Source organism: Cynocephalus volans, chromosome 12 (assembly GCF_027409185.1).
Source record: "Cynocephalus volans isolate mCynVol1 chromosome 12, mCynVol1.pri, whole genome shotgun sequence".
In the NCBI taxonomy this organism is placed as follows: domain Eukaryota; kingdom Metazoa; phylum Chordata; class Mammalia; order Dermoptera; family Cynocephalidae; genus Cynocephalus; species Cynocephalus volans.
This window is the reverse complement of record NC_084471.1, coordinates 104,981,674-105,006,722: the sequence shown is the minus strand read 5'-3', so window position 1 is coordinate 105,006,722 and position 25,049 is coordinate 104,981,674. Positions and strand designations below refer to the sequence as shown.

General features: G+C 36.4%; 1 protein-coding gene across 4 annotated transcripts; it reads right to left on the bottom strand.

The window, feature by feature from the left end:
• Nucleotides 1-1,553: 1,553 nt before the first annotated feature.
• CLEC7A (C-type lectin domain containing 7A) lies at nt 1,554-11,550 on the bottom strand. Of its 4 annotated transcripts, XM_063076086.1 has the most exons (6): nt 11,460-11,550; nt 9,702-9,797; nt 8,534-8,671; nt 7,260-7,411; nt 5,806-5,924; nt 1,554-1,686 (listed from the first exon to the last, which is right to left on the bottom strand). In XM_063076086.1, the coding sequence occupies exons 1-6, from the start codon at nt 11,548-11,550 to the stop codon at nt 1,554-1,556; spliced, it is 729 nt and encodes a 242-aa protein (XP_062932156.1). The 4 variants fall into 4 exon arrangements, with proteins under 4 accessions (XP_062932156.1, XP_062932157.1, XP_062932158.1 ...); XM_063076087.1 differs by lacking the exon at nt 8,534-8,671; XM_063076088.1 differs by lacking the exons at nt 8,534-8,671; nt 9,702-9,797.
• Between the last annotated feature and the right edge of the window lie 13,499 nt (nt 11,551-25,049).

The following is a 25,049-nucleotide window of genomic DNA, read 5'->3' as shown; positions in this document are numbered from 1 at the left end:
TCTGTTCTGTATTAGTACAGCTTGGTTTTCAGCACCCAGAATCATTTTCCTTGATTGTCATGATTTTGTGGACTCATCCACCCCATCCTGGGAACCCAGGAGGAATCAATCAAACCAAAAACAAAATTAAAATACTCAGCATCTCTTTAAAACCCCATCCTGTGCCTTAATCAACTACTTAAATCATTAATCATACTCATACTCTGAGCCTGAATTATCTCTGCCCACTCTACATGGTTTTTTTGTTTTTTTCAAATAGTGACAACACACATTTGTATATTAAAAGGCAATGGCAAAGGGCATAAAAATTCCTGTGTTCCTCTCATAGATTTCTTAAATCCTTGAGATCTGAAACTCATGATGCGACACGGAACTATCTACTACACGTACCCGCTCCTCAGTACCAAATCTATCATCAAAATTGTGATAGCAATTGTTATACACAGGCACATAATTTGGAGGCCAAAGTTTCCTTGATAATCATTTTTTATTGAGATGAAATTTGCATAACATAAAATTAACCATTTAAAAGTGAACAATTAAGTGAACTTGGCACAATTCCTGTTTACATATTAATCAACATGACAGAGCTATAAATGCCTCCCCAATAAGATAGAGATTTTCATTAAAAATGAGAAGATGAAGTGGGAAAGTTTAAAAGAAAATGATACAAATCATATGAGGAAACATAGTTACATTCCAATAATACCTTTTTGTAGTGGTCAGTCAGAAGTTGGTAAAAATTGGAAAACAGTACATCATAAAAATAATAAAACATATTTTGCATTACAAAACGTTAATACTTCTGCCAATGAGATTGGTTACTTTTTTATATTTCTTACCAGATTTTATTTTTTGGATGGTAGTATTTAAAAAGTAGAAAGCTGTTCTGTCTGTGAGAGCAGTTTCCCTATAGTTTCACATTATACAGAATTTTATGTCAGAAATATGGCAGAGATAGCCTCTGGGTTATTCAATTGAAGGGAAAATGTTGAAGTTGCTATTTTTTGATAGTCATCATCATAATCATGTTCATATTGGTGAAAATAATAAAATAACTATGATTACAGTGAAGATGTTTTTTTCTATTTCTTCATTTAGAGGTTCAGAAGTAGATTTTGCCTTCTGCCCGTGTCTGATATACTGCTACACGTTGAGGAACAAGTCACAGAAACACACGGTGTGTACTCCAGTGACCCTTTTTGAGAACAAAAACAACTCTAGTAGAACCAAAACTTAAAATTCCCTGGAAGCGCCAAGGACTTATAGCTTATCCCAGGTAAATACCAAGTCAATGGTAGAATAAAAATTCCTGCTTAGCTGCCCTGATTTCGTGTCTACAGCTCCATTAGCTAAAACATAACACTGGCAGATGTGTAGACAAATCCAGAAATCACAGCTTCTTCATCCTGTTTCTCAGCTAGGATTAAAGTTTGCTGAGCTCTCTTAACAGGTTCAGCACTTATTTTGGCCTCAAATATCACTCTTTTCTGTTTTGTTTTCTGTTCTCCTTACTGTCTCACATGCTTCTCTCTCGTCCTGCATCCTCTCCCTTACACTGACAGCTTCTTCTCACAAATGCTGTAGGAGGACACATTACAGAGCTGGTCAAAAATGATTGACATGTGAATCCATGCACAATTGTGAGACGAGTTCTCCTGGGTAGCTGTGCTTCTGATTTGAAACCTGTTAAAATAAAAGACAGTCAGGTAATGAGAACAAACATAAGAAATACTCTCTACAGGGTGCTGAAATAAATTGCTAAGGATATTAGCAAAAAGAGTTGTGAAGTGTCTATATTATCGGAAAAGGAATCTTGAATTTAGATGGTATTGATTCTTGGTGGTAAAAGAATAGTCTCCATTTATCGAGGCAGGAAAATGATTCAATTTTTTTTTCAAGAAATAATACCAGCTGCATAAAATTAAATAAAGCCCCTGAAAAGAAAGAAAAACCATTTAATACTCAATAGAAAGTTCTTATCTTCAGCCTATTACCTAGATATTTACTTATGAGTGAAGCAACAGTTTAGTGAAATTACTATTTGGGTATATTTAGTGAGTAGACCAAGCAGAAGAATTAATGCTGAAAGGAATCTAAAACTAAGTGAAGAGTTACAAATGCCAAGGCCATTCAAAGGCAGGGCAAATAACCCTGCATATCTTAATGCATCGTGAAGGCATAATTATACTACAGTATAATGATTGGCAGTTATGATAATTACTGTGGGTAAATGGAAGCATGACCCTGTATTTGCTCTTCCGTGTGCTGAAGAGCAGCGTTAATCAGTCAAGCTCAAAGAACATCACCGAGCCTCCGTGCAAAAGATATATTGTGATGCTCTTCCTCCTGGGTGTCTATCTCTTGTTCCTCCCCCAGAGGAATGCTAGAATTATGCTGTAGAAATGACAAAGACTAAGATCAACTACTTTAATCCAGGCCTCAGGGAGAACTCAAATCAGCATTTTTCTCCAAAAATGTTTCTTAACATCCAGATGGTTCTTTGGGTATGGACATAGCTAGATTAAGTTACTGCCACCCAGAAAACCAAGGAGTGGTAATATATCAAAATGTTCATTTGGACCCACACTTGTGATTACAGAAAGAATCCTCTAGTCATATGTTTAAAATAGCAAAAGGAAACTCATGACAAACAAGCGCTACGGAAAAGTATAAAATATATTTTGTGGATTGTTAATGAATCTACTGTGCTTTGGGCTAGTAAAGGTAAAATAGTTAAGTGGTGCTGTGATTCAAATGTGATCACACTCAGTGGTTTGTACCATTCACACCCAATGGTGCCTGCCAGAAGCAAATGAAAAGCCACTCTGGAAACTTCTAATTAATTCTACAAACATTTTAAGATACCATGTTAAATGTACTATCAAAAATAACCAGGCTTATAACAAAACAAATGAATACAAATAAAATAAGGGAAAGATATAATATATATAAACAGATACATGTGAGTATAAGACATTGGAATTATCAGACACAGATGTTAAAACTATGGTTAGTGTATTCTAGGAGTTAAAAGACAATATCAAGAATGTTGGGAGAAAATTAGGAATTATACATGGTGACAGGGTATATCTGAGAAAGAACCAAGCTGAAATTATAGAACTGAAAAATTTAATAAACAAAATTGAAAAACTTAATGGAGGCTTTTAGCAGTAAGTGAATGGGAAGACATATGAGAAGTAAGTACATAGATAAAAGCAAAAAGACACAAAAGGATAAAAAATATAGGAAAAAGCAAAAGTATAATAATATGAGGTGTTATAAAGTGGACTATAATGGATGTAACTGGAATCGCAGAAAAAGAAAGATAGACGGGGAGAAAGTGAAATTTGAAGCAAGCATATTTTACCTTCAAACAGATGACCTCTCACAAATAACAATAAAAAGTGGAAAACAGCGGAACAATATTTTTGAATTTCTGAGAGAATAAAACCACAAGCTTCTAATCTTATACTGAATAAATATATTTTTTAGAAAAGTTGAAATGGCAATTTTAAGTAAACAGAGAATTCAACTCTAGTAGAATTACTCTGAAGAAATATTGAAGAATATTCTTCAGGCTGAAGGAAAATGATTCAAAATGCAAGGTAGGAGAGACAGAAAGAAATAAGCAACAATAAAAACCATAAATATGTGGGCAAATCTAAATGAACATGCCTACGTAAATCTATATACATCTAGTGTTTTCAAGGGCTATGGTATTGCATCCAAGATGCCATCAATCGTAAGGTATACCATTCATATGATCTAATACTGTGAAATAAAATTCATCCAAGATGGGGATTATACAAGATCCTGCAGAAGCTGGAAAACAAAGGGCTATTCTGATGCAGTAGTAAATGAGAAATAGAACTGCCCAACAGAAAAAACTAGGAAACATGCATGTCTCCATCTGTCCACCAGGTGGAATTGAGAGGAAAAAGCTTATATCCCCTGAGAAGTTGAACCACTAGCTGCTACTCATACAGTTCTTGCACCTTAATCCATAATACCAGTGTACTCCAAAACAATCCAAGTGCAGTATTTAACTTAAAATAGCCTCTGGTTTGTGGAGCCCCTCTCCGACTGGCAGAGACAAATGCTAACCCTTCTTGACAGAGCTCAACTTCAGTCCAGGTGTACAGTGATTATAAAAGGCCATCAACTGTAAGACATATACCACTTTTACATATATTCAAGTGCGGGAAAATATGTGTCAGCATTAAAATGCATAAATATAGTAACATATAAACTGAGGAGGGAGTAAACAGAGTAAAGGAATGTTCTACGATGTTTGTATAGGTCGGGAAGAACAAAACAATGCCAGTTAATATCAGACTTTTATGACTGAAGAATACCTGTTGTAATCTCTTGAGTAACTATTAAAAGATTAATAAAACAGTAAACTCCAAATTAATAGAAGAAAATATTGAAAAGTAAAAAGTATTGATTTAATTCAAAAGTCAGAATGAAAGAAAAAAAAGAACATTGAATGGGAAGACATAGCAATTCTAAATCTATATATGCCTATATCATATTGAATAAATATGGCTTCAACATATCAAATAAAATGTGAACAGAACTACAAGTGGAATGACAGCGGAATATGTTAATACTATTCTCTTAGTATAGGAAGAAGTACATGAAAATCAGAACTGCAATCACAGGAAGTATGCTCTCTGATCACCGTGGAACTGATCCTGAAACCTAAAACAAAGGGATAACTGAAGAAAAACTATGTTTGTAAATTAAGAAATACGTTTTTAAATAACTCAGAGAACAACTCACAATGGAAATCAGAAAGTATTTTGAACCGAATAAGAATGAAAATACATTAAATTATAGCCTTACATGCACATACTTGAGAAAAAGAAAGGCTGAAATTCCTGAGTCAAGCATCCAATACAAGGAGTTAGAGACAGAATAGCCACTTTAACACAAAGAAATTGAATGGGAGGAAGTAGTAAAGATGACAATCAAAATTAAAAGAAATAGTAAAACCGGAGAGAATCAACAAAGTCAAAAGTTGTTTTCCTTAAAGGACTAAATTGAACAATACACCTACTGAGACTGATGAAAAAACAAGGAGAGAAACACACATACACACCAATAATAGGAACCTAAAAGGGGGATGTAATTTTGTATTCTGCAGACATTAAAAAGAAAATGGATAACAATTGCAATGAGAAAGGCTTCAAAACACAAGAAAGAATATTCGTGTAAATGTAAAATGTGTTTAGAATAGCTATAATACGTGAGACATGGTTGCTTTTTAACTGGATAATAGTATGTGCCACACGTTAACTATGTGCAAGACACTGTGCTGACTGATTTTACTTTCATACCTTTTGTCTCAAAACTCTAAGAGGCAGGTACGCTTTCTATTCTCATTTCTGTGTAAGGAAAGTGGGACTTAGAGACGTAAAGTGACTTGTTCAATGTCACATAATCAGCGAGTGGGCTAATCACGACCTCAAGCTGAGGCCTGAATTTAGAGCCCATGCTCTGAACCACAGTGACACTGAGTGACTGCTCCTTGAACGGACAACTTCAGGCGGATGCTGTAGATGCCCTCCTGCAAAGAAAGCCAAGTTGACAAGCCTGTGTTGACAGCCCCGAGCGCCTCTCCACTCCTGACTCTAAAGTCCCCCTCCACCCCCTTCTTTTTCCCTGGCTCACTCTCTCTCCCCCTCACCGTGTATCTTTCTCTTTCTCATATATGGCCAGAAATCAGGTTCCTAACCGCTCAACATGCTTTTTTCTCTCTGAGAAAGAGGGTGAAGCTTTGTCTCTCTAGATACTCACAACTTAGAAGAGACTATTGATCCATCTTCCCAGAGCCATGGTCCTTCAGTCTGAGGGTGAGAGAGCCCTATCCAAAATGAATTATCTGGTTGGGAAGACACCTGCCTTCCTATAAATTCCTGTGGTGAAACAGAAATACAATCACGTATGGCGGGGAGGGGGCGGGGGTGGAGAGAGACACTATTACTACAGACATGGAGAAAACACAACTGATTGAATCACTTTGGTAAAGGATGTGTAAGCTAATGACAACCCACAAAGAGCTGCCAATTCTTGAGTGTCATTGAATGTCTCAAAGGCATATTTCATTTCTCTGGATTCATTGTCATTTATTTTTCCAGTAAAGAACAAATTCACGATGTCAACATTGTACTGCGTCCATTCAACTCTACCTGACAAAATCTAAGGATGACAGGCCCCCAGGGCAATTTTCATGGATTATAGGCCACTATTTTCTCCTGAAATTAAAAATGTATATTAATACTACCTTTGTCGGGAAATGCTTCTCTGAGTTGATGACAACTTAAAAATAATTTAGTTCTACTGAATGTCTTCTGAATAAATATTCTGGAGTTCAATGAAGACATTTGAATTGTTGACAAGCACAGGACAACCTACTGTCGATTACAGGCTGCTCTAAAAGTCAGACAGACTTCTATACCAATTTTCATCCTTTGCCGTATATCTAATTTAATTTGCTTTAATGTGAACTACAACTATTGGGTAAGATATTACAGAAACAAAGAGTACAAGTAATAAAAGCAGATGTAGCAGTTTAGGATTAGTTCAGATTTACAGTGTAGAATGTTTCCTGACTATTAATCTTTTCTCATATTTCATCTGAGTTCTACATTTTATTCTAGTGTAAGTCCCATTTTTTCTGTAACATTTATGTCAACAAGAATCTCTCTAAACTCCAGTAGCATTAGTTGCCAATACCATATATGTTTGACTTTTAACAGCTGCTGAGTTACTTCTTTTTTCTTAGTAAGTTATATGAACCCTGAAATAGCAAGTTTACTTTTTAAGCCTCTTTGCATTCTCCAGTATCTTGCAAAGGGTAAATAATTTATAAATGAATATTATCATTGCTGCTATTTTTCTTGATAATCATAATGATGAGAGAGAATTTTCTATTTTACTCAACCAAATTTAAAAATTGAAATACAAACCCACAAAACCGAGTAGTGGCATGATTATTATAGTCATGCAAACATGAAGTATTTTTTAAATAATTTGTTTTAAAGTAGAACATGGTTATTTCTAAAATTAATTTATTGAAAATAAGAACATATATACTTTACATGCTTAATGAATACTGTTATTACAATTATGGAGAACATTAAAAATGACTTTCTCTTAGGGAAAATTGTCAAATGGTCATTGCCTGAAATCTCCCTCTATTTTCCTGCACAATATAGACTACAGATAATTATAATTGAAGCTATGCTTACCAATTCTTTCGAGCTGTCTATCTTCAGGAGATTAGAGCCCAGCTGAGAGCATCGTCTTTTGCTACTATTCCAGGAATCTAGTGATGTGCTAAATAGGTAACAGCTCTTCTCGTGTGTGATCCAATTAGGGGGACAAGGGCTAGAAAGAACTCCTGGAAATAAAAAAAAAAATTAAGTACCATGAGGTTCACAGCATACTAATTCACTCTTTTACTATAAGCACCATCCACCTTAAGGACACATAAATAATCAATGAGTTGCCCTTCGTATATTTTATTTTCAATTCAAACTATAGAGAGATGATTTTAGAGAAAAGAATACATTCAAATCTCCCTATTCAATGGAAATTAAAAAATGAATTGAGTCACTTTAAACAGTGTTTCAGACAGCCAATGTTCTTTCTTTTTTGACTTGTCTTTCATTCCTCCAAATTCAGCCCAGAACTCCCTTTCTCCATGATAACTCCCTAAGATAAATTCACTCAAAATCAATCATTGAGGGACACAGTAATTTCATATTATTTATTTTACGGTGTGGGGTCTGTTTCGGAATGTGAATTTCAAAATGAGAAATATAAGGGCAATTATTCACATTACAGAGCATCTCTGTCATATATTATTAGCTACTTGATAAAAATAGTGAGAAGGTGTGGGTCCAGAGATGGAAAATTGAAGTAAAAATACTGTCATAGTCAATTATGATGCAATTAGAAGTAATGGCAAGAGTATGTAAAATTGTAATGAAATCATATGATTAATGACAAATTTAACCAGAGTTTTCAGGAATATATATATATTAAGTCTATCGCTTTTGTGTGTTTTTAATTTAGCTTAATTCTTGGCAACATTTTCCCTTCATTTTCTTTCCCTGTCATTTTTTCTTTCTAGTGTTCTATTTCTTATTCTATCTATATCACTTTAAAAATGTCAATTCCATAAGGGAAGAGAACACTTTTCTTTCCTTTGTATCAAATTATATGATCTTCTGCAGCTCTAAGCACACAGCTAGTGATAAATCGGTTACTTATTTAAAAAAAGAATTAAGTCCAACTTAGAGCTGTTCAGCCAAGTGGATGGCATGTTTATAATACCACTTTATTGAATATATGACAGGGACACATTATACTAAAATAACAGTGATAAGTATGCTTGTCTTAAATACACAATTACATTGGATCTAAGCATTCTTTCTTTACCCCCCTGTCCCAGGCATTAGCACCAAGAATTAACCCTTTTGAATTAATGATTCTATTAAGCCTTTAACTCTGCCCTTGCCTGTGGTATTGAGAGCCTTGGTAGGAGCCACAATCTCTTCTAGAGATGATTGTGTGGGTTGACTGTAGTTCTTTTTATTTCTTGATGGAAAGTTGTCATTCTTCAATGGGTTGTTCCCTGAACTGGATCTCCAAATAGCTTCATAAACCAAGAGCAATAATAGTGACAGAAAAAAAGAGTCATTCTGCTAGCTTTAAAAATTAAAATCCCCAAACCCATATGTTATTGAAATATAAAGGGATACATTCATGAGTAATGATAAATATATGATACATTGCTGATGAAGAGCTAGAGATGATAGATAGATAATGCATAGATAAAGAGATAGATTGATAGATAAAAGAGGTGGAAAGAAGTAACTTCAATGAAGGAAGCATAGTGATAAAGGGAAAAAAGAAGCAGGTAAAGAAGAAAGAGAGTGAGAAAGGCAGCAGGAGCCAAATGGCATAGAGTCAGCTGGAGCCATGATAGGTTTGAAATAGCAATAATTCTTCCATCTTTCTTCCATTATTTAGAAAATGAAATGTCCTTGAGGACCTGCCCAGTACCTATAACATAGAATGTACTCGATAAAAAATTTGACTTATTAAAGGAACATCATGAAGACTCTCTGAAGGCACAATATTACTTTATTGACAACAGAAAGCATGAGATATAACATCTAAGAAAAGGTTTTCGTTTATCACAAAATATCTACTTAGTACTTAGTAAATGCCTCAGGAAATTCTTGGTATATTCAAAGGAGTTTATATTAAATATCAGATATAAAACAATTTCTTTAAATCATGAGACTCATAAAAATAACTAATATTCCCTTTAGTGAATTTATTTTGTTAGGAAGATTGGACCATATTGTCCTTCCTTCTGCTCCACAGGTTTCCTTCCATTAATTTATCCTTCAAATTTTACAGCTTTGTAACCAGTTGTTCAAGGAAGAGAGTAGAGCAATGCAGTTAAGAATATGAGTTTTTTAGATGATCACCTAAATTTCTAATCATGATCCCACTACTAACTAGCTTAGGTCCCTTATGAGTAAAATAGGGATTAATAGCACCAATTCAATAGAGTTAATGTACAAATTAAATGATATTATGCATGTGAAGCCCTTAAAAGAGCATCTGGCTTACACTATCTGTTGCTTCTGTTAGTCCCCCCCACAAATACTCACTCTTGGTACCCAGGACCACAGCTATCACCAGGATCACCAAGCACAAGACGCCCAAAATCACAGCAATGAGACGCCAAGGAAAAGTAGCACGATTTCCTGAGGTCCCAGAGGGAGCAGAAAATGAACAAAGAGGATGACGGGTTATGGACACTTTAATTCTCCAGTTCATCAAAATCTGGAAAATTCTAAAGTGAGTCATTGATCACCAGTGTCTAGACAACCTAGTCATCCAGGCTGAGCCTGGGTTTTTCTCCACCTTTAGAATGAATACCTCTTCTTCAGTTGCTGGGACTGTAATTTCAGTACACTACCTTGATATCTGTACACTCCTAATTTCAGTACCTTATTAACACCTATTAATAAGGTCTTGAAACTACTAGGATCTCTGAATTCCACTCATTCTGAGAACTTAATGTAGGAGAAATAGCACTGATTACGAAGGAAAACCTCCCTTTTTTCATTTATTTGTGCACGATGTAAGTACGGCAAATTACTTCCTCTGTTTTTTAAATTGTGTGTGTGTGTGTGTGTGTGTGTGTGTGTGTGTGTGTGTGTGTGTGAAATTAGGGTGATAATACCTCAAAGGATTATCGTGGGAATTAAAAGAGCTAACACATGTAAAAGCACCTAGCTTAGAGACTGCTGGCACATTGTAGGCTTGTGGTTACAAGACCCTGCTTGTCCACACACATACATAAACACATGCCTCTCCACCTCTTGCCTCATCCAGTTTTTCCACTCTTCCCCTACAGGTTACCCAAGAAAAGAATTGCATAAATGGAAAGAGGAAAATAATTGTGCAATGTGAATAACCAGAAAGCAGAAGAAAGCAAATGCTCATGTCAAACCCCGTGATTCATCTCTCTCTCGAAGATAGCAGGGAAGTGATTTTTGTATTAACATCACCACACCACGAACATATCTCTGCTTTTCACTGAGAATAAACAGTAAGAGCATTTCATAGAAGTGACAAATAAAAGAATCACTGAGGAGACTAAATCACCCATTCTATGAAAAAAGACATTCTTTAATGCCCTTCTCCATATTTCATTTCTTTTACATTTTAAGACTCATGCCTTGCTAATGGAATCTTTCCATCTAAAATATGTTTTTCTTCACCAGAATGCCAAGAATGCCTTTTTGGTTAAAAAAAAAAAAAAAAAGGCAAATCAATCTCTTACCACAAAAATGTATATCAAGCTCCGGATTCTAAACCTTATGACTTCTTTGGCCTTTATTACAAAATTAGAAGTTGCTGGGGTTTTTTAGTTCTTTCTTTCTTTCTTTTTGGTCACCTGTCATCCATCTTTTCACCCTTCTCTTTCTTTCTTTTCTCCTTTTTCCTGTGTTGTTCATATCGCTTCTTTAAGTTTCCTTGACATTCATTCTACAATCTACTCTTTCCTGTCAAACAGGTAAGAGTAACAAGTCACTCGTATAGAAATTCCTTTATCTTTGTATGTCATCACACTTATTACCAATCCCTCATGGAAGAAGTGTTTATTTCTATAAAACAGAGAAATTGTATTTTCTGTTATCATACATAATTAATTTAAATGCTAATAATTAGTCACTGAATAGTTTCCATGAAAAAAAGCCTTAGTGCACATTGAAATTATCTTCATTAACTTCTGGAAACATTAAAAATATATCAATAAAGGCTTAAAAAATCACAAGTTTCTCAAATTTTCTTCACTTAAGTGTTTTTGTTGATGAGAATGAGAGTGCTGAATGCAGAGAGAAAGAAAAAAAAAATACCTTTCTCTGAGACCACAGGTCTCCTGGAATTGAAGTCCAGTTGAGTGTATCCATCTTCATCCAAATGCTCTAAGTCAGAACGATATGCCATTGCTCTCTGGAGTCCCTGAGTAGACACAGCATTGGAGAGTTCTCTCCCCTCTCCTCCGGAGATGACTGCCTGTGGACAGAAGAGGATCTATGAGTCAAATCATGTGGGATGGGCATTTACTGAAGTTTAACAAGTCGAGCTTAAGTAGTCCAACCAGATACCCAAAAGCAGGAAATAAAAACTACGCTGTGGTAATTTCCCATTTGTACCTTTAGATCCTGTTTCTGAGACAACTGACTCTTAGGAACGATAAAAGGCAGCACAATGGACGGGTGTTTGTTTCAGGCCAAATAAAAGAAAAATGCATAGATTAGTGTCTTAGGCTGCCTTCCCTGTTCTCACAGCTTAATTTGACAACATTAATTGACTTGGCCTATGTAAACTGTTAAACAGTTTTGGTACCTTGAGTTCACCATCACTTTGTAATAATTATACATCCATGCGTTTATTCATGCACTTGTTCAACATTGGTCGAACGCCCACCTTTCCAATTGGCAGGAGCTGGGATACAAGGAAAAACGATACCTGTGAAAGAAGCTCACTGCCTAATAGAGGAAACCTATACATAGGAGTATGAAAAATGCCAAATGGAGGTTCACTTGTAACAAGAGAGAAAACAAATGTCTTTGGGATTTGCCAGGGATTAGTAAAGCCAAGTAGTTGTTTTGCTGAACAGGTACAGAGCTAGGTGCTGTACACTGCAGGGGTTTTCTCATTCAGTCTCAGTTTTCCAAGTCTATGTGGTAGGTATTATTATTCCTATTTTTTAGATGAAGAAAATAACACTTAGAAAATTTAATTCCTTAATCAGGTTTAAGAAGCTAATTAAGAAATTGGAGCAAGGAATTGAACCAAAGTCTACTCTTGCTGCAAAACTCAGTGATCATTTCTGCTTTGCTCTGCTGCCTCTTTTCTCATCCCACACACTCAAATCGCAAGTAACAACTTACAGAGGGTTCTGGGACTGAAGTAAATGTTTGATTTTTTTCTCTCTTTCAATTTTCAGAGTAGTGATAAATCAATGAGATCATGGAAAACACCCATCATTGCTGGAAACTAAAGGGGAGCCCAATCCATTTACCCAACTTCGAAGCAAGCAAAATACAGACTATTGTCAAAGTTCAACAAAGCTGGACATTAGTTAAAAGGTTGAGAATGGATGTCATCCAGTTACAATTGCAATAGGAAAGAGGGTCCTGCATGAATTGAACTCAACTTCTCCAAAGCAAAGGACTGAAAAAAGACTTTTTGAATGCTGGGAAGGAAAAAGCACCGAGTAGCGTTAAGGGGGATTGGTCAGTGTGACAGGCCATCTGGATTGGTTAATTGACACTTTTCCAGAGGAGAAGCAAACTTCTCCTGTCTTTATGGCAGGAGGCAGTGGTGCAAGTTGAAGCAGAGGGCCCAGCTAAGTTGACCCATCTCCTCCCGCACAGACTGGGATAGCGAGCAAGCGTTGTCTGCATCTCCAAGAAACCGCTCTCACATCCTTGAGAAGGCAGCTCTGTGCGGTAGGTTTACATTTCAACAGGCTTAGAAAGAATTCAACATTGCAAGTTCTCTAAAGAAACCTCTCCAAGAGGGGATTCAGGAGCCTGTTAGCAAGCTTGGACAGAACAAAACATAAGTTTTCCTAGCAGCATTAAGCTTCCTCAGGCAGGCATTTTAAGCAGGGCTGGGGTCATCCTGTGGACACAGCCTTAAACTGATAGAATTAGTCCAGTCACGGTTTGTTACATGCCAGGGTTCTGCAGTTCTCACTGCCTAACATGTACCAAAATGGAAGAGAGCTCAACGGAGAGTTAATAGATGAGTTTTTTTCCCCTTACCAGGTCTGCTACAAAAGTTTTACTGACTTTTTGTAGACATGTTGCAAATTTGTAGTATAGATCTAATCTCAACATCTGTCAGTCTTCCGGCTCTTTAATGCAGTCTTTGGAAAGTGGGGTGATGAGGTTCAGGACATGCTACCCCAAAATATGGCACCTTGGCTTTTGACAAAACAGCAGGAGCAGGATGGTCACTCTAACCATTCCCGAGTCCTTCTCCCCTGAAGCAGCTCATAAGACCCTCACAGGACAGGTAACCTCCCAATACCCAGAGGAAAGGAAAATCTTTGTCTCTGAAGATACAGAGACACAAAGAAGAATCTGAACAAGTAGGTCTTGCTAAGTTCCCCCCTTTGTCCAATGTAGGGGGTGGGAAGTATGTCTGAAAACACTATTATTTTATTTTCGTTTTTGAAAGGTATTTTTACCAGGTAGAGAAAACTAGGTTAATGTCTCATCCTCACCCATCACAAGGTGCATAGCTCAGACCCCTATAACAAGAGAAAAGCGAACAAATTTTACATGACATGACAACCTTCGAAGATGAAGACCCAAAGACCCAGGGAAAACTGTGTTTTTATGGACAGTCATGCAGAAGTATCATTGGAGGATAAAAATTGTGATCTAAAGGTAATAAACTGGAGGAAACGCAGCAAGTCCTCATTTGTTCAGATTCGTTTCTGTGTCTCTGTGTGACATTCCTTTCTTCTGGGTACAGGGCAGCACACCTGTGGCATGAGGGTCTTCAGGGGACAAGGGAGAGAGAAGGACAGAGAGGGAGCTTCCTAGAGTTTATGACCTGCTCCAGGAGAGAAAGAGGTGAGGGAAATTTCACTTCCTATGAGCTGCTCCATGAAACAGGGGCCAAGCGAGGGTTAGAGACACCTTCCTGCTGCTCAGGGTTTCTCAATTTCCTTTAGCTTAAAATACTCAGTACGCCAAGGTGCCATATTTTGAGGTGTCGTGTTCTGAGTCCTGACACCAGTCACCCTTCTCCATGATGTCCACTCTTCATCATACTTAAACATAAAAATAGGCAGGTTTCCCAGTTTCTTCAGATCTTCATTTCCTTATAAAGGCTCCTGTGTCACATAAAACCACATTCAATACATTTGTATGTTTTTATCTTGTTAATCTGCCTTTTGTTATAGGGGCCCCAAGCCATGAACCTAGTGATGGGGTGAGGAAAGGAAATCTTTCCTCCCCTACAAGGGATACCCTGGTGTTTTTCACAGAGTGAATGAACTGACTCAAGGAAGGAAGACCAGCTACCGAACAGCAATGAGAAGCACCTTGCAGGTGGGACTGAGAAGCTGCCCTCTTACTATTCAGTCAGACCCCTCATGGGAGCACCTGTCCCGCTGTCATCACTTTTGTTTTCTATGACGATCTTCCCCTATTTAATCACAGTCCTACAAACATAATTGGCCCTCTAAGTTGTCAAAGAAATTTTTCACTTAAACTTTAGACTTTTCTTTTTTTCTCCTTTTTTCATCTTTTTGTCTAGAATTAAACAAATTAATTACACAAATCATTGACAAACTAGAAAAAAACAGCACTTCAAAGCAGTGGGAAAGAGAGTCTGTGTATTCAGGGAAAAATATCCCTCTTAAACACTAATGCAAGAAGCATGTAAAAAACAGACAAACCTACCCCCACCATATATATATATATATATATATATATATATTTAATTCATATTCTCAGTGAAAGTTGATGAAAAATTGCATCAATAAAACAAAGTGGTCTTCCAAGAAAAATAAGCAATCTGAGAAAAGAGTTCTCAAAAGTGAAAACATATTTTATTAACTAAAAATACAATCAATTGAACCAAAATTCAGATTGAGTATTGCATCATTAATATAACTGAAAGAACTGCACTCAGAACAGCCAGGTCAGTCAGGTCACTACCTTACTTTCACATATAGTGAAAGACCATGCATAGCCAAAGTAATCCTGAGCAAAAAAAAATAAAGCTGGAGGCATAACACTACCTGACTTTAAATTATACTACAAAGCTACAATAACCAAAACAGCATGGTACTGTCATAAAAAACAGACACATGGATCAATGGAATAGAACAGAGAATCCAGAAATCAACCCATACACCTACAGCCATCTGATCTTTGACAAAGGCATCAAGTCTACACACTGGGGAAGAGACTGCCTCTTCAGCAAATGGTACTGGGATAACTGGATATCCATATGCAGGAGAATGAAACTAGACCCATACCTCTCACCATATATCAAAATCAACTCAAAATGGATTGAAGAATTAAATATACATCCTGAAACAATAAAACTACTTAAAGAAAACATAGGGGAAACACTATGGGAAGTAGGATTGGGTACAAACTTCATGAATATGACTCCAAAAGAACAGGTAACCAAAGAAAAATGAACAAGTGGGATTATATCAAACTAAAAATCTTCTGCACAATAAAAGAAATAATTAACAGAGTTAAAAGACAACCAACAGAGTGAAAGAAAATATTTGCAAAATATACATCTGACAAAGGATTAATATCCAAAACATACAAGGAACTCAAACAACTTTACAGCATAAAAACAAGTAACCCAATTAAAAATGGACAAAGGAGCTAAATAGTCATTTCTCAAAGGAAGATATACAAATGGCAAACAGACACATGAAAAAATGCTCAACATCACTCAGCATTTGGGATATGCAAATCAAAAATACATTGAGATACCATTTCACTCTAGTTAGGATGGCTAATATCCAAAAGACTGAGAATGATAAATGCTGGCAAGGTTGTGGAGAAAAAGGAACTCTCATACATTGTTGGTGGGACTGCCAAATAGTGCAGCCTTTATGGAAAATGGTTTGGAGGTTCCTCAAACAATTGCAGATAGATCTACCATATGACCCAGCTATCCCTGTGCTGGGAATATACCCAGAGGAATGGAAATCATCAAGTCGAAGGTATACCTGTTCCCCAATGTTCATCGCAGCACTCTTTACAATAGCCAAGAGTTGGAACCAGCCCAAATGTCCATCATCAGAGGAGTGGATACAGAAAATGTGTTATATCTACACAATGGAATACTACTCTGCTATAAAAAAGAATGAAATACTACCATTCGCGGCAACATGGAAGGACTTAGAAAAAAATAATATTAAGTGAAATAAGTCAGGCATAGAAAGAGAAATAGCACATGTTCTCACTTATTTGTGGGAGCTATAAATAAATAAATAAATAAATATACAAACAAATGGGGGGGTGCAGGGAAGAAGACACAACAATCACAATTCCTTGAACTTGTTAAGACAAGTGAACAGATATGATGTTGATGAGTGGGGGGGGGGAGAAAGGGGGGAAAAGAGGAATCAGTAAAGGGACACAAAAATTAACTACATTGTATATTGATAAATTAAAATATATAAATAAATAAAATTTTTAAAAAAGGCTATTCCTCTCCCAATCTCACAATTGTCAGTTGCTCAAGCAAAAATGCTAGTATTAATCTGTGATTTCTCTCATTTCCTTACCTGTAAATGCATCTCCTGTGAATTTTATGGGCTCTACTTCTAAAATACATCTCAAATCTGTCCACTGCTATTTCCAATCTTACTATTCTTACTACTTTAGAGTAGTTGTTGGGACAGTAGAATAGTTTGATCAGGGCCCTTGCCTTGGGTCCCATTGGATGTAGTTTAGCACATCCATTGTAAGCAAATTGTCTGTGTGTGTGTGTGTGTGTGTGTGTGTGTGTGTGTGTGTGGAGTTGGTGCTGATGCACGCCAATGTATCTTTTTAGTTTTGTTGCTATTCTTGTGTTCTTTAGAGGCAGGGGGAGGGAGAGAGAGAGAGAGAGGAGTTTTAGTGAAACAGGCGGGCAGGTGTCTGCTGTGGGCGTCCGCCCTGTGCGACCATGCTTTCCAACCTATGGCTCCAAGGATCTTTTGGCCAGTTACCTAGCTCATAGACCTGCATGAAGGGGTCTGGTTACCCAGCCTGGCATATGAAGGGTTTGTGACCCAGTCTGTGAATGGGCTTGAGGGGTCTGTGATCTCCAGACCCAGCCCTAGTGCAACAATCGGCCTAGTTGGCAGGATTACCAGAAGGCAAAAGAGCCCGATAACTAGCGTGGCTGTGTAGCTAGATAATTGGTGAACAGGATTAAGAGCACTACAATTGGCGATGTCGACAGGATTCCAGACATTAGCCGTGGCTCTGCAATTGGCATAGTCAGGGCAGGATTAAGAGCTGCAGAGTAGTTCTAAAATCTACCAACTGCAGTGCAGTCAGAAGGATCTTTTAAGGGCATAAATCAGATCAGGCACCCCATTTACATAAAACCCTCCAAAGACTTTCCATTAATTTAGAACAAAATCCAATCTTCTTTCCCTGGCCTACAGGGATACAAATAATCTGGTTTCTGACTATCTTTCAAACTCATCTCCTAACCAACTCCCCTTCACTCCCTGGTCTTAAAACACTGGCCCTCTTTCCTATCACAGAACACACCAATGTGTTCCTGTCTCACTTATACTTTGGCTAAAATACTCCGCCCTGAGAACATTACAAAGCAAGGTTTTTTTTGATCATCAGCTGTTAGTTCAAATATCACCCTCTCTGGAGGTCTTCCTTGATTACTCAACCTAGAGCAGAGTGCACCAGAATCCCCAACCATTAATCTGGATCCCATCCTCCAACTTGTCTTTTATTCTTCAAAGCACTTCTCGCTACTTAAATATATCTTATCTGTTTATAATTAGGCTCCCCCTGCTCACATGTTTGTAAACTCTGTGAGTTAAGAGTCTAGCCTATCTTGTTCACTGGTGGTATCCCAAGAAACTAGAATAGTTTCTGATCCACTGTAGCGTCTCGATAAATTTATATTGGGTCAATGAATAAATTAGTGTATTTAGCCATATATAGATACATATATACATGTAGATATTAAATAATAAACATTCTTTAAAAAGCAGTTATTATCATTCCTCACGTTGATAATTCTCAGAAATCAATCATTTACCTACACTTGATATATAAGTAAATAAAAATTCTTTAAAAATATTATATATATATACAAAATATATATAAGTATATTCACATATTATAACATAAAATTACCCAGTTCCATTGTCTGATCAAGTTTATAAGCTCCAAAAAGACAAGCATTCTGTCTCTGTAGGTGTTCTGCGTCCAATGTCGACTCCAGTGACTCATGTCTCCTGTTCTGGGGGAAATAGACAGGAAATAAGCAATTAAACTTCTTATGAAAGTCATCAAACTATTGGTAATTCCAACCTCTAGTCCCATATCACAACCAAGTTATCTGTAAATTACCTTTGGGGGGCAAGGAAAAACAAAGAATGGTGGTTGTTATTTTCAAGTGGGAAGTGTTTTTTGCATATTTGTTTGCTTTAGGTTACCTGTGGCATTGGCCCTCTTTCTTCTGCCCACAGTGGCTCTTTTCTTTTTGCATTGCATTAACTTTTGTTACTTTCTTGGTCTTCCATGGTTTTGTCAAATGTGTTAACAATATTTTCTTTTTTTTCTTGTATTCTTAAATTCAGCATCACCTTTAGTAGAAAAATATAGCAAAATGTGACACAGGACAGGCCAAATAGACTGTGGTAGTATTGATTCAATTACAGCATCTCCGATGTTGATTGTTTTATATATGGGAATTTCCATACAAAATTTCATTTAAAGAAAAAGCAATTGAGCTAAAAAAAAAAAAAAAAAAAAAAAAAATTGGAAACTGTCAACATGGCATATTTCCTTCATTTTTTAAAGAGAGGGTACAGCCCAAGATAGGTGAAATGAATTGTATAAGAAGGAAAATCTTCGTCATTGGTAAAGCTCCTGAATTCAGAGTCTATGTTCTACCCAATAAATGCATGTGTCTTGTTGTTCCTGACTGTCACTGATTGACTGAGTGACTTTAGATGTGTTGTTCAATTTTCCATGCCTGTTCCCTTATCTGTAAAACGATGATGGGTCTTAGCTCTCTTTTTGAATTTTGGTGAATAAGAGAGGTACAGGAAAAGTGATAACTGAGAATAGATTTTCTGTGGTGTGTGATCTGAGCTAAGCTCGTATGATTTAACCAAAATGATTCAGCAAAATCAGGCAGGAGTAAATGTGATGGTGCCATCTGCTGCTTTGTTTAGGAATTTCAAGGCAAGTCAGAGGACGTTTATGTATTGTATTCATTTGGAAGTAAAGGTGAAGAATTCCTGCAGGCTGGACCTGATCGTAATAAAAAATGTCACTTTAATTCTGTTTAAAGGCATCTATATTTCTTCACCCCTGATGAATTGTGATTGGTAGGAGTTAGCATCTATTATGCGCACCTATTGAATGCCTTCAATAATTACCATGTATGTTTATTTTCAATTTTTAATTTTTGCCACAATAAGTTCCCAGAGGGAAGGGAACTTGTCTTGCTCAGTACTAATTACCATGCCTAGAGTAGTGCTTGCACTGTATTAAATGAATGAAAAAAATTGTATATATATATAGTTATTTCTAATTTAATTGCTTCTCTCTCCATACCACATTGTGAGCACCATGGGAAAGGCCCTAGGTCTATTCGTTACTGTCTGTCCTGTTAACACTAAAGAAAAAAGGTATTTGCTAGAGAGTTGTTAAATGAATGAATGAATGAATGCACAAATTAACCAAAAAATGAAAAAAAAAAAAAAAAACCCTCTAATCTACAAGTCTTTGTCAAAGTAAATTAAGAGACAGCAAAATATCTGAAACTATTATTTTGGTATTTAAGTTTAACTGAAGTATATGATCAGTCTTTGTAAAATTACATAGTCAGCATCCCACATCATTTTCAAAAGATAATACACATGCTTAATAATATGGGCATAAGATGTAGAAAAAAATGATCATTTTTATTTTATTTTTTTAATGTTCAAGGTTTATTATCAATAAGACATACTATATAAGCATATCTGGGAAAAGAGCTTAACAAAGGCAGATGATTTGATGTTTATAGTTATATTGAGGTAGATTTCTGCTGCCTAGTTTTATAGGATGCTTTAATAAATTTTATTTATAGCACTGTTGAATTGTTTATTCTATATGAGTTAAATTATAAACTATTTGTCAACTGTGCTCTTAATGGAGTAAAAGAACTAGGGAAGATCTGAGGCAAGTGACTATTTACTGGGGTTTAGCATGGACTGTTAAATTTACCTCAGATTTCCTTATGATCCACATACAAGTCAGATGGATAATACTCCTACTTAGAATTCTGATGTGCCAGTGCTTAGAACTCCTTACCCCTCTCTCATTTTTTTAATTGAATTTTCTCCCAAGAAACTAGTGGCCCATCAATTTTCTGGTTCACGGCATCTTTCACAGGTCTTACACCACTGGAATATAAATGCAGGTGCAAAGGAGGTACACTTGGAGATGTTAAGATGCAAATATGAGATATTTATTTATTATTTATTTGTCTGTTTGTTTATTTATTTATTCATTCATTCATTCATTCATTCGTTCATCCATTCATTTAAAAGATGACCAGTAAGGGGATCTTAACCCCTGACTTGGTGTTGTCAGCACCACGCTCTCCCAATTAAGGGAGGCTGGCCCTAAATATCAGATATTTAAAATTTGATTCTTTCTATAAGGGAGCGCCAATCAGGCTAACATCAGACTTTTCATCACAAACCCTAAAAGCTAGAAAGGAATGGGATGATATTTTCAAAATACTAAAAGACAAAGATTGCCAGCCAAGAATACTCTACCCTGCAAGGCTATCCTTCCGAAATGAAGGGCAAATAGTATATTTCTCAGGCAAACAAAAACTGTGGGAGTTCACTACCACACGACCACCCTTACAAGAAATCCTCAAGGGAATACTGGGTTTGGTTCCTGAAAAATAACTACCACTGCCATAAAAACCCAAGAAAAATCAATACCCACTAGTATAATAAAAATGGCATTCATGAAGAGAAAACGAGCAAATAAAAACACTATCTACAACCTAAGGAACCAACAAACACAGAAACCAAACAGTAAATCAGAAAGCAAGGAACAAAAGACACCTAAGACAACCAAACAACCAAAAAAATGCTAGGAATAAATCAACACCTTTCAATAACAACTCTTAATGTAAAAGGCTTAAATTCCCCAATCAAAAGACACAGACTGGCTGACTGGATCAAAAAGGAGGACCCAACTATATGCTGCCTACAAGAGACCCACCTCACCCATAAAGATTCACACAGACTAAGAGTGAAAGGATGGAAAAAGATTTACCATGCAAACAGAAAAGAAAAACGAGCTGGAGTAGCTATTCTTATATCTGACAAAATAGACATTACACTAAAAACCATAAAAAGAGACAACGAGGGACACTACTTAATGATAAAAGGACTGATCCATCAAGAAGACATAACAATCATAAATATGTACGCACCCAATGTTGGAGCAGCCAGATTTATAAAACAAACTCTATTAGACCTAAAGAAGGAAATAGACACTAATACCATAATAGCAGGGGACCTGAACACCCCACTGTCAATATTAGACAGATCATCTAGGCAAAGAATCAGTAGAGAAACACAAGATCTAAACAAGACTCTAGACCAATTGGAATTGGCAGATATCTACAGAACATTCCACCCAACAACCTCAGAATATTCATTCTTCTCATCAGCACATGGATCATTCTCCAGGATAGATCACATATTAGGTCACAAATCAAGTCTCAATAAATTCAAAAAAATTGGAATTATCCCATGTATCTTCTCAGACCACAATGGATTAAAACTAGAAATTAATAACAAACGAAACTCTGGAAACTATACAAACACATGGAAATTAAACAGCATTCTACTTAATGACATATGGGTCCAAGAAGAAATCAAGCAGGAAATCAAAAAATTTATTGAAACGAATGAAAACAATGATACATCATACCAAAACCTGTGGGATACTGCAAAAGCAGTACTAAGGGGGAAATTTATCGCATTAAACGCTCACTTCAGAAGAATGGAAAGATGGGAAGTGAACAACCTAACACTTCACCTTAAAGAACTAGAAAAACAAGAACAATCCAAACCTAAAGTTAGCAGACGGAAAGAAATCATTAAGATCAGAGCAGAACTGAATGAAATTGAAAACCAAAAAACAATTCAAAAGATCAACGAATCAAAAAGTTGGTTTTTTGAAAAGATAAATAAAATTGACAAACCATTAGCATGGCTAACAAAAAAAAGAAGAGAGAAGACTCAAATAACAAAAATTAGAAATGAAAAAGGTGATATTACAACTGATTTATCTGAAATACAAGGAATCATTTGAGACTACTATAAACAACTATATGCCAACAAATTTGAAAATCTGGAGGAAATGGATAAATTTCTGGACACACACAAGCTCCCAAAACTGAACCGTGAAGACGTAGAAAATTTGAACAGACCAATAACAATAAAGGAGATTGAAGCTGTTATCAGAAGGCTCCCAACAAAGAAAAGCCCAGGACCAGATGGATTCACAGCAGAATTTTACCAAACATTCAAAGAGGAATTGACACCGATTCTTTACAAACTATTCCAAAAGATTGAAACAGACGCAAATCTCCCAAACTCATTCTATGAAGCAAACATCATCCTGATACCAAAACCAGGTAAAGATACAACCAAAAAAGAAAACTACAGGCCGATATCCTTGATGAATATAGATGCAAAAATCCTCACTAAAATACTAGCAAACAGAATACAGCAACACATACGAAAAATTATTCATCATGATCAAGTGGGATTCATCCCAGAGATGCAAAGTTGGTTCAACATACGTAAATCAATAAATGTGATACACCATAGTAATAAACTCAAACACAAGGACCATATGATCATCTCTATAGATGCTGAAAAAGCATTTGATAAAGTTCAGCACTCATTCATGACAAAGACCCTCTATAAGTTAGGTATAGAGGGAAAGTATCTCAACATAATTAAAGCCATATATGAAAAACCCACTGCCAATATCATCCTGAATGGGGAAAAGCTGAAAGCTTTTCCTTTAAGAACAGGAACTAGACAAGGATGCCCACTCTCACCACTCCTATTCAACATAGTGTTGGAAGTACTAGCCAGAGCAATCAGAGAAGAGAAGGAAATAAAGGGCATCCAGATTGGAAAAGATGAAGTCAAACTGTCCCTGTTTGCAGATGTCATGATCCTATATATCGAACAGCCCAAAACCTCTACAAAAAAACTGTTGGAACTGATAAATGATTTCAGCACAGTAGCAGGATACAAAATCAACACACAAAAATCAGTATCATTTCTTTTCTCCAATAGTGAACATGCAGAACGAGAAATCAAGAAAGCCTGCCCATTTACAATAGCCACCAAAAAAATAAAATACTTAGGAATCAAGTTAACCAAGGAGGTGAAAAATCTCTATAATGAGAACTACAAACCACTGCTGAGAGAAATTAGAGAGGATACAAGAAGATGGAAAGATATCCCATGCTCTTGGATTGGAAGAATCAACATAGTGAAAATGTCCATACTACCCAAAGTGATCTACAAATTCAATGCAATCCCCATCAAAATTCCAAAGACATTTTTCTCAGAAATGGAAAAAACTATCCAGACATTTATATGGAACAGTAAAAGACCACACATAGCCAAAGCAATGATGAGCAAAAAAAATAAAGCTGGAGGCATAACACTACCTGACTTTAAGCTATACTACAAAGCTATAATAACCAAAACAATATGGTACTGGCATAAAAACAAACATACTGACCAATGGAATAGAATGGAGAATCCAGTAATCAACCCACACACTTACTGCCATCTGATCTTTGACAAAGGCACCAAGCCTATTCACTGGGGAAGGGACTGCCTCTTCAGCAAATGGTGCTGGGATAACTGGATATCCATATGCAGGAGAATGAAACTAGATCCATACCTCTCACCGTATACTAAAATCAACTCAAACTGGATTAAGGATTTAAATATACACCCTGAAACAATAAAACTTCTTAAAGAAAACATAGGAGAAACACTTCAGGAAATAGGACTGGGCACAGACTTCATGAATATGACCCCAGAAGCACGGGCAACCAAAGGAAAAATAAACAAATGGGATTATATCAAACTAAAAAGCTTCTGCACAGCAAAAGAAACAATTAACAGAGTTAAAAGACAACCAACAGAGTGGGAGAAAATATTTGCAAAATATACATCTGACAAAGGATTAATATCCAGAATATATAAGGAACTCAAACAACTTTACAAGAAGAAAACAAGCAACCCAATTAAAAAATGGGCAAAAGAGCTAAGTAGGCATTTCTCTAAGGAAGATATACCAATGGCCAACAGACATATGAAAAAATGCTCAACATCACTCAGCATCCGGGAAATGCAAATCAAAACCACACTGAGATACCGTCTAACCCCAGTTAGGATGGCTAAAATCCAAAAGACTCTGAACGATAAATGCTGGCGAGGTTGTGGAGAAAAAGGAACTCTCATACATTGTTGGTGGGACTGCAAAATGGTGCAGCCTCTATGGAAAATGGTATGGAGGTTCCTCAAACAATTGCAGATAGATCTACCATACGACCCAGCTATCCCACTGTTGGGAATATACCCAGAGGAATGGAAATCATCAAGTCGAAGGTATACCTGTTCCCCAATGTTCATTGCAGCACTC

Bases quoted from the DNA above. Each gene is read 5' to 3' on its own strand.
- CLEC7A (XM_063076086.1), bottom strand. From the start codon at position 11,550: ATGGCATATCGTTCTGACTTAGAGCATTTGGATGAAGATGGATACACT. The intron at 7,412-8,533 runs GCAAGGGCAGAG...TTTTATTTCCAG, and splicing joins CAAGGCTCTCAATACCACAG to GAGTTCTTTCTAGCCCTTGT. The intron at 5,925-7,259 runs GTAAGCATAGCT...GTTTCACCACAG, and splicing joins TAGACAGCTCGAAAGAATTG to GAATTTATAGGAAGGCAGGT.